Source organism: Rhinoraja longicauda, chromosome 10 (assembly GCF_053455715.1).
Source record: "Rhinoraja longicauda isolate Sanriku21f chromosome 10, sRhiLon1.1, whole genome shotgun sequence".
Classification (NCBI taxonomy): Eukaryota; Metazoa; Chordata; class Chondrichthyes; order Rajiformes; family Arhynchobatidae; genus Rhinoraja; species Rhinoraja longicauda.
In genome coordinates this window covers 23,203,414-23,215,913 of record NC_135962.1, presented here as the reverse complement: position 1 = coordinate 23,215,913, position 12,500 = coordinate 23,203,414, and the positions used below count along the sequence as shown (strand labels likewise).

At 36.6% G+C, this 12,500-nt stretch overlaps 1 protein-coding gene across 5 annotated transcripts in view; it reads left to right on the top strand.

Moving 5' to 3' along the window:
- cdin1 (CDAN1 interacting nuclease 1) overlaps window positions 1–12,500 on the top strand; it is a 201,328-nt gene that overhangs the window by 98,242 nt on the left and 90,586 nt on the right. For all 5 annotated transcript variants that reach the window (XM_078406394.1, XM_078406397.1, XM_078406393.1 and 2 more), the window contains one exon: window positions 1,595–1,667. In XM_078406394.1, the coding sequence (XP_078262520.1) occupies window positions 1,595–1,667 (73 nt within the window). The remainder of the gene's footprint in view (window positions 1–1,594; window positions 1,668–12,500) is intronic.

Genomic DNA, 12,500 nt, shown 5'->3' with positions numbered 1-12,500 from the left:
GTATGCATGAAATTATTTTCTTAAGATCAAGAGTAGGATTTATTATATCTACTTAAAAAAATAAACAATATCCTTACATGTGTTAACTTAGGATGTAGGTTTTCTTAGGATCATATTTTAATTAATACAAATCAACATACTAAAACCTGTGAACTTTAGTGTATTAAATGTATTGATAACAATTCAATGCAATAATTACTGCAGAAGAGAAGGCATAATTTGATAATTGGCAACTAAAAGTAATAAATAAAAAATATTATTTGGATCCACAATAATTTTGCAAATTTATCCTGCGCTAGATATTGCAGGACTGTAGTGTTAACATTTCTAACTTGAATGAATTGGGACTGCCACCTCGTTTTCTTTTACATTATAATTAATTAATAAAAATGGAGAAAACAGATGATTGCCTGATGTACAAATGGCCTGATGTGTTAAATAACTGGTGTGGGCATCAAATGTTGCAGCAGCAGCGGTTCTAGATGTTACACTAGAAGGGAAGGATGGTTTCACTCACATCTAAGGTCTCCTGTGCATTGCTGCAGTCAGCAAATGAACAATTACCTTTCAGTTACTATGAGACTTTAATGGTCTATGAACAGCCTGGAAACCCTGACAATTCAGCTAATGTACAAAAGGGAGTTTACCTCAGACTGGCAAATGATGCAGAGTTTAGAAAAACAAAATGAAATCAAGCAGGATTTTAATTTTTTTCCCCTCCATTATTTCAAAGAAAAATATGAGACACTGAATTGAAAACATTTAGCCTCTGGATTGCTACTTCTAAGCCATTTGATTGTCATTTTTATATGCTGCTTATCATTTAAATAAGGTACTTGTGTGTCACTTGTGTGACAGTTAATTGATATAGTGGAGTCTTTTTATGAGTCAATATATTTCATCTTCTGGAAACCATGAAAGTTGATGAGAAAATTTAGCAGTTTCTTTATATGTTATTTTGCTGTTCATTAAATGTCATCACTGCTAAAAAGCCAACAGAGAACAAAAATAAAGCTTTTCTATAATTGTTGTTAAAAGCTTGGAACAGAGGCCAAAAATGTTTTCCTGACAGGTTAGCTTGTATGTATAAGAAGTACAAATGCTCCTACAAAATGTATTTGGCTGTTTTCTGTTTGGAGCGGTTAAAAGTATCCATGCAATTTATTTTACCAGTTATTTTCTGGAAGAATTATATAAGAAAAATATGTAAATTTAATTTCTATTATGTCATTCCTATCTGGCAGGAGTTTGTTTTCAAAAAAGATGGGGGCATGATTAATAAGAAAATTAAGAAGATGCAAGTACCTGAATTAATAAGGTAGTTCAGTCTGGACTACGTTTAGAAATTTCACAATTTTTCATGTGTCAACTCAAATGCAGGTTACTGAAATAAGTAGCTCTGTGAAACATATTTCCTTACTATAAGAGTTCCCAATGATAGGGCTCAAACCAAGAGCACTGCACGGGTTACTAAGTTCTGTTGATTAATGTACTCCATCATAGGACCGAATATATTTGAAGTCTTTTGGCAGTTCTGTATTTTTATGGACATTGAACAAAACTTTTTGTCTTCTGTTTGTGTTCCTGCATAAAGATGGACCTGGCACCTTCATTGATTTCAAGAATTGTGCTCGAAAGGTTCTTGCAGGAACATGACCAGACCACGCGTAAGTAACTTCTAACCTCAGTGTCACGATTGCATAATATTGTTAACCCACTGCCTACCTGGATCTTAGAGATTTTTAAATTATTTTCATTTATAGTTACAAAACTAACAGATAGTTTACATATATGAGAATAATAAAAATGAATGTTACATTTTGTGATGCTACTTGAATGTGATGCAATATTTCCATGGTGGAAATGTTAAATAAGGTACTTGTATTAAGGAAGATCAGAGTACAGATTCAAATGAATAAAAAAGCAACGTAATAATTTTGATGAACTACTTGCATTTTATTTCATTTCATCTGAGGAGTTTACTTGTAAATTATAACTTTGATTTTAAAATGTTGTTCCTCATCATAAAGACATCTACTGAAACTTGCTTACATTCCAAGGATGATAATGTAACTCAAAGGAATTTGCTTAAACTTTAAATCAGGTAATCAAAATATACATCCTTGAATGTTCCAAACCAACTTAAAATAGACAACTTACCTGCTAGAAATGTCAGCAAGGGCCTAATGGAAGCAGCTCAGTATTATGTAGCCCTAGGTGCCCGAGAAAAGGAGTTTAAAAAAAAGTGAAGGGTAGTCATACAAGAGATTCAACCTTAAATTAATTTGCTACTGAAAAAATACATTTTGTTATTTTCTCTGTGTCAACTGCATGATTAAAACTGGCTGTTAAGTGAGCTCTGGGGACACGCTTGTAAAAGATTTATGAGTAATATTCAATGTGATATTCAAAGTGAGTCATGAATATCAGGGTAATTGCTCTCAGTGCTGGCTCTTTTAGTTGGCAGGAGTTTGTCAACTGCCCCATAAATATTTACCTAGTCTCATGTAAAAGAAAGAATTCATATTCTGCTTTTTTTTTATCACCATGTGTAATGTTTACCTTCCATGTCTGACAATGGTAGTATGAAAATGACGCACTGGGCTACATTCCCCGCTAAACCCTGTTCATCATTTTAATAGGAGAGGAAAGAATGTGCTTAGATATTGTTCAATAGTGCAAAACAGTTTGGTGGTTGTAGAATTTTATCCAAAATTGTTCTGGTCTATCTAGATTAGTTGTGTAATACCAGTGCCAAGGGTTCATCTTATGAATTAACCTACCCCCACCCTGTCCCCCCAGCACCCTTCCCCCTTCCAGTTCAATATCATTACAATGGGCACAGCCTCTAAAGTAACCTGCAGTGATGCTTTTTGAGCAAATCACATGATGTCAGAATCGTATGGTTTCGATTTAATCAAGAAAGAGATTAAAGTAGATGTGTGTTATTTTCAACTTCGCCGCAGCTCCGCCATTTGTCAAAGTCAACGTTCTGATTGCTTTGGACCTACTGCTATCCCATACTTGTCAAAATAGTAGTCGGTATGGGCTGAGGCTGGTAACCTTCCAGATAGTGGGAAGCAGAATCTAGCCAGATACTTGAAATGTATTTTAAATGTCTTTTAAAGATAAATTAATTATAAACCATTGATTACTTAATTGAAAACAAGGTTTTGAAGATTCTGAAATTTTACCAATAATGCCATAACTGTTCACGTATATATAGCCTGGAATTAAAATAACTATTTCAAAGTGTGATTTTTTTAAATGAAATAAAATAATACTTTTTATGTTCTTGCTTCTGAAACTAAATTCCTTTCACCACGATTATAGTCCGAGGTTAAGCTTTGATCTCCTTGCGTTTAATTTCCAAAAATGCAATGACGGGTAATAAAATTGCCATTCTATATTAAACTAGTTGCTATTTACTGAAAGAATTAAGGTTCTTTTAATATGTCTCTAGAAATGCTAGGAAAAGCTGCAGGCTAGAATGACTTATATTCTGACACACATTTCCCCTTCACAGCAGCGACCTGGCTGGCCTTTGGCAATGAAATTCAATGCACATGGCTCCGCAGTCAAATCATCAAATTTCCCTGTGTGTATATTAGAGTTTTGTAATGTGTTTCCATTATGAAACAATGCTGGGATAATTGTCTTTGGTGGCAATTAGCTAACAGGTTTGTTCAGTGCTATTGGCAGGAGCATCCATCATCCCTTCCCTGACCACACTTATTTCATCTGCTGCAGACTGCAAAGATCAATAGAATATGTAGGGGAAATCATCCCCACTTTAATGGGCTGCAACACTGTCCTTTCCATGTATTATTATTTTTCTCTTTGTTTTGCCAAGTAATTGTCAGCCTGCTGATAGCACAACATGCCTGTTTTTGTAGAGAACCCTCTGTGTAATCTGGTGCTTCGAAGAAGCAGTGTTGTGGGTACAGTGTGCAGCTTTAAGTTAATTAAATTTTGTTTTCTTAATGTGAGAAAGAATCAATACATTATAAGTGACTTTAAAAAATATTGAATTTTACATAGTGATGTGAATATGACATAAACTGGCTTCATATTGACAGATTTGAAAAATGGAATTGGGTGTGCTGCAAATTAGTGCATGCAAGATACTTTGTTGCAATTCCAATTGAGTATGGTGCACTTTCAGTCAGTCCTGTAAGTTTGAGATCTTGGAGCAAACATTAATGTTTCCAATTTTTTTAATTGTATATCTAGGTTTTGTTATACTGCATAATACGTAGATGATGAAACCCATCACTGCTATCAATGTGGAAAAAGGCATATGCTTATGCTACATTTAAAAGTGGATTAAAATTGGTCACTACAATGAAGTGAATGTCAACATGTAGTAAATATCTTTCCAGTGAGTTGGTCCTGATAATACAGAACAGATACCTCAGTGTAAAATGAAAGACATACATTCAGTAATGTGAAGGTCATGTTATCTGGAACAGAGAAGAGGGATGATATTTCAATATGGAATGAATGGAATATTTAAACCACAGATCTCAAAGATGATTGCAAGTTCATGATAAAATTGTGTTTTTTGCAAATAATCACATTTTATCATGGGGAAACTGACAAAATGCTTTCTTAGAATGAAAATTATTTTTATTTTCCTGTAATTGTTCTCCCTTAGTGGCATCTGCTAAAAGAATTACCATGGGATTATAAAGTTTTTCTTTGGAGAACAAAGATTCGTGTGGTTATTTTACATAAATAATTTCTTACAGTAACAGGTGATTTATTGAATTCTGTTGCAAATAGTTGACATTTCAGAATAGATTCTCTTAAATATGCAAGATAAAATCCTTTTTGAAGTATTGATCATTTCAAAGAAGCAGGTTCTTTATCCAGATTATGCAAACAGTAAATTAAAATATTTTAATTTTGGAAAGGAATATTTGATCAGATATTTAGGATAACTTGCTATAAACCTTTTGCTTCTGGAGCCTGGCTTGAATCCATCTTTTGAAGCTGATCTGATAAAGTGTCTGCTAATAGACAACTGTTAAACCCAAATGAGTTTGGCAGTTTGAATCTAGTTCAAAGTAAACATGATCCATGTGCCACAGTTCAGTAGCAATTATGCAGTTTTTCTCAGGGAGGCCAGGCGGATGGATGTTTTTTTTAAACAAAAATTTCATTTCCCGAATCTCAAATCTTTTTAAAGGAGTATTCCAAATGCCAAAGCTTCATAATCCTGAATGTTATAAATGTTTATATCATTAGACTTTACAGTACCATTCTGTCAATCTGTGTTTGTTTTGTTTTAAAGTAGATTGTAAGAAGCAATCTGGGGAAAGGCATTTTATCTGGGTATTTTATATGTAGCGACATCAGGAATATTCCTTTCTAGCGACATTGAATGGACAATTTATTTCAGTATATATGTATTTTAGAGCAATATACATGATTTAGTTTACATCAATGAATATCAGCATTTTAAGTTGTTGAGAAATCAAATTGCTAATTGGAACCATTGTGTGAAAGGGAACTTCCAAAACTTGCAGAGCCTTGAGTCCAAGCAGAATAATAGCTTTCCAGTGTATTAAAGTATTTATTGAGTTTTAATGTTAAGCTTGGTCAGATAACGTACACTGATGACTTTTAATAAAAATGATTTATGCTTTATCATACAAGTTAATGGGAGCCGAATTATAGTCATACAGAGTGGAAACAGGCCCTTCCACCTATCTTGCCCACGCCGATATGCCACAACGACACTAGTCCTACCTGCATGCATTTGGCCCATACCCCTTTAGACACATATTCTATGAATGTACTTGTCCAAATGTTTTTTTAATATTTTGATAGTACCTGATTCAATGACCACCTCCGGCAACTCATTCCAAAAAAAAAGTTGCCCCTCGGGTTCTTCTCCCCTCACCGTAAACCTATGTTCTCTGGTTTTTGTTTACCTACTCTGGGTAAAAGACACTGTGCATTTACTCTATCTATTCCTCTCATGATTTTATGCACCTCGATAAAATCATGCCTTATCCTCCTGCGTTCCAAGGAATGAAATCTTAGCATGCCCAACCTTTCCCCCTAGCTCAGGCCCTCCAGTCCTGGCAACATCCTTGTAAATCTTCTCTGCACCGTTCCTCGTAAATCTTCTCTGTACCCTATATTGTTATAATATTTGTAATAACGTGATTTTAAACGGAATCTATAGATATCATTTTGCCTGTATGTAGCATCTAAGTTTTATAACTAATATCAATTGTGAACTTTGGTTTGTCTAATATACAGCGTCATCTTCAATTTTATTCAGTTGCTCCATGTGGATGTGTATTTTCGTTTCCAATAACTTGATTTGCATGTACCAGACACATAGTATTGCCTCGATGATGAGTTTCTGCTTTATTTTTAAGGGACCACAATTATAAAATGACTTTTAATGAGTGCTTTATAGATTATCATTGATAAATTGAGCTAGAGTTTATACAGTATGCATAGTGATTCGTTAAATTGTTCATGTGACACAAAGTAGAGCAGGAATGTGTCATTCATACCTGCCATTCAATATGGCATATTTACCTCCATTCTACCTTTTACACTATATCCATCTAGCATGTTTTCTTTCAAGCACAAATATATACTCAATGACTCAGCATTCAGATAATTCTATCAAATTTCATCTGTCAGAGTGGACTTATTCTTATTCTGACTGTGACCACCCCTTCTTCTCCACCCTTATCTTTCCCCAGCTTTGTATGTTTCTTATAGCTTCCAAAGAATGCACACCTGCTCCACTAATCTCTTCTCATCAGACAATTCCCGTGTGTCCAATGAATTGATATTGCACAGTATGCAAGGCAAGGATTTTGTTCCTTGAATGAGGAGACCAGATGCACCAGATATGATGGCATTTGGATTCTAACATCATCCAATATCACTTTAAATATTTTCTGCTATCCACCATTTTTCCACCTAGATTAGATCAGCAAACATGGACACAACATTTGGCTCTATCATCCAGGTATTTAATATTGATCGATTATCGGTGAAGCCCAAGCATTGGCCCTTGGCTGCAATCCAATATTGACTCTTGTTCTTGTTCTAGCTCTTAAAGAATAAAAAGTACCATTGATGAAATATGAAACTACTTGCCCCATGCTAACTGGCCTATCTTTTTTTTAATCTTTGTTTTGAATAGCAGGATGATATTTGCCGCATTTCACTCTGGGAAAACCAATCCAAATTCTAGAGAATTCTGAAAGATTAAAAACAGAAGCATAGAAAACATAGAAAATAGGTGCAGGGTGAGGCCATTCAGCCCTTCGAGCCAGCATCGCTGAGTGGCATCCTGACATAGGTCAAGGTGATCCAGAGCTCAATGTAATGCTAATGATATCGCATCCTTCTTAGACCAATTTTTCCTATCTGCTAACTGCAAGGGGTATATAGTGTCTGGAAAACCAGTGCAGATGTGGGCTATTACGAATCTTTCAAAGCCCTTCATAGAAACATAGAAAATAGGTGGAGGAGGCCATTCGGCCCTTCGAGCCAGCACCGCCATTCATTGTGATCATGGCTGATTGTCCCTAATCAATAGCCCGTGCCTGCCTTCTCCCCATATCCCTTGATTCCACTAGCCCCTAGAGCTCTATCTAACTCTCCCTTAAATCCATCCAGTGATTTGGCTTCCACTGCCCTCTGTGGCAGAGAATTTCACAAATTCACAACTCTCTGGGTGAAAGAGTTTCTTCTCACCTCAGTTTTAAATGGCCTCCCCTTTATTCTAAGACTGTGGCCCCTGGTTCTGGACTCGCCCAACATTGGGAACATTTTTCCTGCATCTAGCTTGTCCAGTCCTTTTATAATTTTATATGTTTCTTTAAGATCCCCTCTCATCCTTCTAAACTCCAGTGAATACAAGCCTAGTCTTTTCAATCTTTCCTCATATGACAGTCCCGCCATCCCAGGGATCAATCTCGTGAACCTAAGCTGCACTGCCTCAATTACAAGAATGCCCTTCCTCAAATTAGGAGACCAAAACTGTACACAGTACTCCAGATGTGGTCTTATCAGGGCCCTCCACAACTGCAGAAGAACCTCTTTACTCCTATACTGAAATCCTCTTGTTATGAAGGCCAACATTCCATTTGCTTTCTTCACTGCCTGCTGTACCTGCACGCCAACTTTCAGTGACTGGTGTACAAGGACACCCAGTTCTCGCTGCACCTCCCCCTTACCTAACCTAGCATCATTGAGATAATAATCTGCCTCCTTGTTTTGCCGCCAAAGTGGATAACCTCACATTTATCTATATTATACTGCATCTGCCACGCATCTGCCCACTCACTCAACCTGTGAATGGACAGCATTCTGTATTTTAACATAGAACAGGAAATCCCTTCAGCCGACAATGTACAGAACATAATGCCAAGTTAAACTGATCTCAACTGCCTACACATGATCCATATCCCTCTATCTCCACAGCTTAAGCAGAACTGCATGCAATGCACCAAATGTGGCCTAACCAAAGTCCTGTAGAGCTGCATCATGACTTCCTGACTCTTATATTCAATGCTCCAAGGCATTGATGGCAGACATACCAAAAGCCTTCATTACCACCCTATATATGTGCAACCACCTTCAGTGAGCTAAATTTTATCATGGCCTTGCCATCTCCACTGCTGCCTTCTACAGTCTGCGTTTCTGCTCAGGGAAAAAATAATTTTCCTTCACTCTTGGTAGCTGCTCTTGAATTCTATCCCAAATCCTACCACTGTATTTGCTTTGGCCTGCTTGCAAGGTCTATTGATTTGCTTTTCACCTGCTTTCTGCCTTTCAAATATTTTATTCTTATGCTTCCCAGAGTTATATTTCCCTTTACAGGGGTAACTTAAATTTATGTTAGTGCTCCAAACTATATAGCTCTTAAAAATTGAAGCATTTTGAGTGGGCTATTGGGAAAGAACATAAGGAAATTGTTTCACAACTTGGTTGAATGTTTTTGGAAGTCTTTTAAAACAGTTTGTTGAGGCCATGACCTTTGCACCTTTTGGGTCTACTGCCAAGGTAGTGATGGTGGACTTATTGGGTTTTGTAGAAAAGGAAATGTAGATATTTGGGCAGGCAAGTCTCCTGACCACATCTATGGAGTTCTCCTCTTCACAACCACCCATCATGACCTTCCAAATTAGTTCCCTACCCTGATGCTAATCTCTTCTGCATCATTTGTAGAGTTTACAGAAAGGGTAAACCGGTCCATCGTTCATTTCTGCTTGCTTTTTCTCCACAAAACAAAATTGGCTTCATTTTTTCCCCCAGTGTCACTGTCCACCACCATACACTTCCCCAAATCTGTAATTCTGATTTTGATGAAATCCCATCTTCCAGGTCTAGATTTACTTTTTAGAAAGTAACTTGTGTAATAACAACATTGGACCATTTAGCCCCTTAAATCTATTCTGCCATTCAGCAGGATTGTCATTAGTTTGTCAACTAATGCTTTATACCTACCTTTGTCGTATATCTATTAATATCTTTGGTTAACAAATACCTATAAATGTTCATTTGGAATTCATAGTTGACCGGTTTTGGACGAGCTTTGCCTTTTACTTTCACCAGTTCTTCAGGCCACTAAAGCATGTTACCTCTCAACATGTATCCCATTTAGCTATTCACTTGTTCTCATGTATGAATTTTCATTCTCATTGTCCCTCATTTTGTATCTTGCTCTCATAACTCATGTTGCTGTTTAATCATCCTATGCTCTGTAACAAAGCATTTCACAAGGGATTTTGGTTTGTGTCTAAGGTGGACACAAAATGCTGGAGTAACTCAGCAGGATAGGCAGCATCTCTGGAGAGAAGAAATGGGTGACGTTTTGGGTCGAGACCCTTCTTCAGACTGATGTCGGGAGTGGGCGGGACAGAGATAGAATGTAGTCAGAGACAGTAAGATTGGTGGGAGAACTGGGAAGTGGGAGGAGATGGAGAGAGAGAGGGAAAGCAAGGGCTATTTGAAGTTAGAGAAGTCAATGTTCATACTGCTGGGGTGTAAGCTACCCAACCGAAATATGAGGTGCTGTTCCTCCAGTTAGCGCTGGGCCTCACTCTGACAATGGAGGAGGCCCAGGACAGAAAGGTCAGATTGGGAATGCGAGGGGGAGTTAAAGTCCCGAAACGTCACCCATTCCCTCTCTCCAGAGATGCTGCCTGTCCCACTGAGTTACTCCAGCATTTTGTGTCTACCTTTGATAGAAACCAGCATCTGCAGTTCTTTCCTACTCGGTTTGTGTCTATGCATGCTTGTTTTTAGTTTCTTCCTAATAGTTTCATTTTCATCTGTAATATATTACTTTTCTGGAGAAGGGTCAAGGACCTAAAATGCTAATTTCAGTATGTCCACATATACTGCTTGACCTAGTGATCTTTTTCCATGTGTTGGTGCTAACATTGGATAGTAAAAATAGAGAAAAGCCTGAACCATTCTAACTGTTCACTTGTTGAAGCATGTACACGTTCATACATGTTTCGGGGAAACATTACACTGTCAAGCAATTAGAACAAAGATATTGGAGTAGACATGTTTGTTGAATTTGTAAATAATATTGTAAATGGTATGTTTGAAGTTAAAATCATCCAAAATCTCAAGTATGTAATATTGGTTTCTGTTTTATCATGAGGCAATTCCCCTGGTGCATTTGCTCCATTGCAAGTTACTTTCTGTTGGGTTGCAGTTGAAGAAACCCAGTCATCCATTAACAAAAGTGCAGTTCATGTGTTGCTATTTATAGGCAATGCTATGGGAGGTCTTGGAGTATTTGTATACAAAGTATATTTCTTGATCTTTCCAGAGATGTTACATCAATCTTAATATTTTATGCCACACCTTTGCATTTTATATCATATTCAGAAGACTAAAAGAATGTTCGATGGGAAGGGGAAAGCAAATAAAGGTAGTAAAAATTAGTGTGTAAGAAGGAACTGCAGATGCTGGTTTAAACCAAAGATAGACACAAAAAGCTGGAGTAACGCAGCGGGACAGTCAGCATCTCTGGAGAGAAGGAATGGGTGACATTTCAGGTCAAGACCCTTCTTCAGAAATTAGTTTTTTGCAAACAATGTTGTTTCGATGATGTGAAATCAATGAGTGGAGGAAATCTGTAGTACAATTATGCATCATTCAGTCATTGAAAGAGAAAGCCAATTACTGTTTTAACTACCTTAACAAATTCCTTAACTTTCTATCACTGGTGATACAAATTGGCCCATTTTCCTAATTCACAACTTTCTTGATGTAGAGCGATTTGTGAGTTAATAGTTAACTTCTTTCATTATGGTTTCATCATGCTCTAGCTAATTTCCCTCTCCTGCCAAAAGCCTTGCTACCTCCCCAACCCAACCCTTCATCCAAGTAAAATGTTTATTTGTTCAAAAAAATTATTATTCCAATGTATCTTGCTTTGTTTAATGAGACAAATGAAAATGAGGAACATTCACCTACCTTTGAGCTGTACTGCAAATTGTGTAAACATGGATAAATATTGGTTCTGAATGATGTGTTCTTATCTGCTCATTATAGTACTAAAAGGAATGTTAACGAACAGTGCATATGAGTGAAACAGGATCAGTTGGCTGTTTTCCCCGTCTATGTCAGCGGTAAACATGTACACTATCACTTTTGTCAGTTACTTGTGATATTGGGGAAATATTGTTTTATTTGGTTGTTCTGTGCATTATTATATATTTTTTGCTGTGAACATGTAAATTTGTTCAACTAAGTAGAAATAATTGTTTCAGTCGGGTAATTGTCTGTCTTATAAAATAACAAATTGCCTTGAGTCATACTTGGAGAATGCCTGAACTAATGTGAACTTTGCTGTCTGCATATCTTTGGCACAAATAAAATGACTAGTAAATTAGTATCTGAGCTGTCAAATCTAATAAAACTGTATTTATAAATAACATGCAAAACCTGGTCAAATAAACAAACGTCATACAGCTGCCAAGAGTTCATAGGCAAAATGTAGATTTAAATCTTCATAGATATTCCAGCACTGATGCAGTAATTGGTTTTCATCTATTGCCCACAGTATAGAATAGTTTCAAAGGTGTGATAATAAGGAAACTTAAAAACAACAGCTTTAATAGAACAGGTTTTGACCAGTCCTCTCCAAACATATTTATACCCCACAGTGCAAGTTTTTTTTGTTAATTTCTCTCATTACTGATCAAATTCTTCATTTCTGTGTTTACATTTATTTGCATGTTTTCTAACACAAAACTGAAGACCTGCTTGACATTCATCAGATTGTTACTTAATAGCAAGGTAGATCAGTACTGCATCTTGTTACTTTTTGAAAACCATGGCCATTCGGTGAATAGTATACTAAATGCCTTTTTATATTTGAATAATGAGATTGGAGCAGTTCATTAGCTGCTGGAGGAAGAGAGGGTAAGCAGCGTCATACCTGGGCTGACAAGTATACTAATTACACTCCTTCACACGGTGCTGAAGGCACA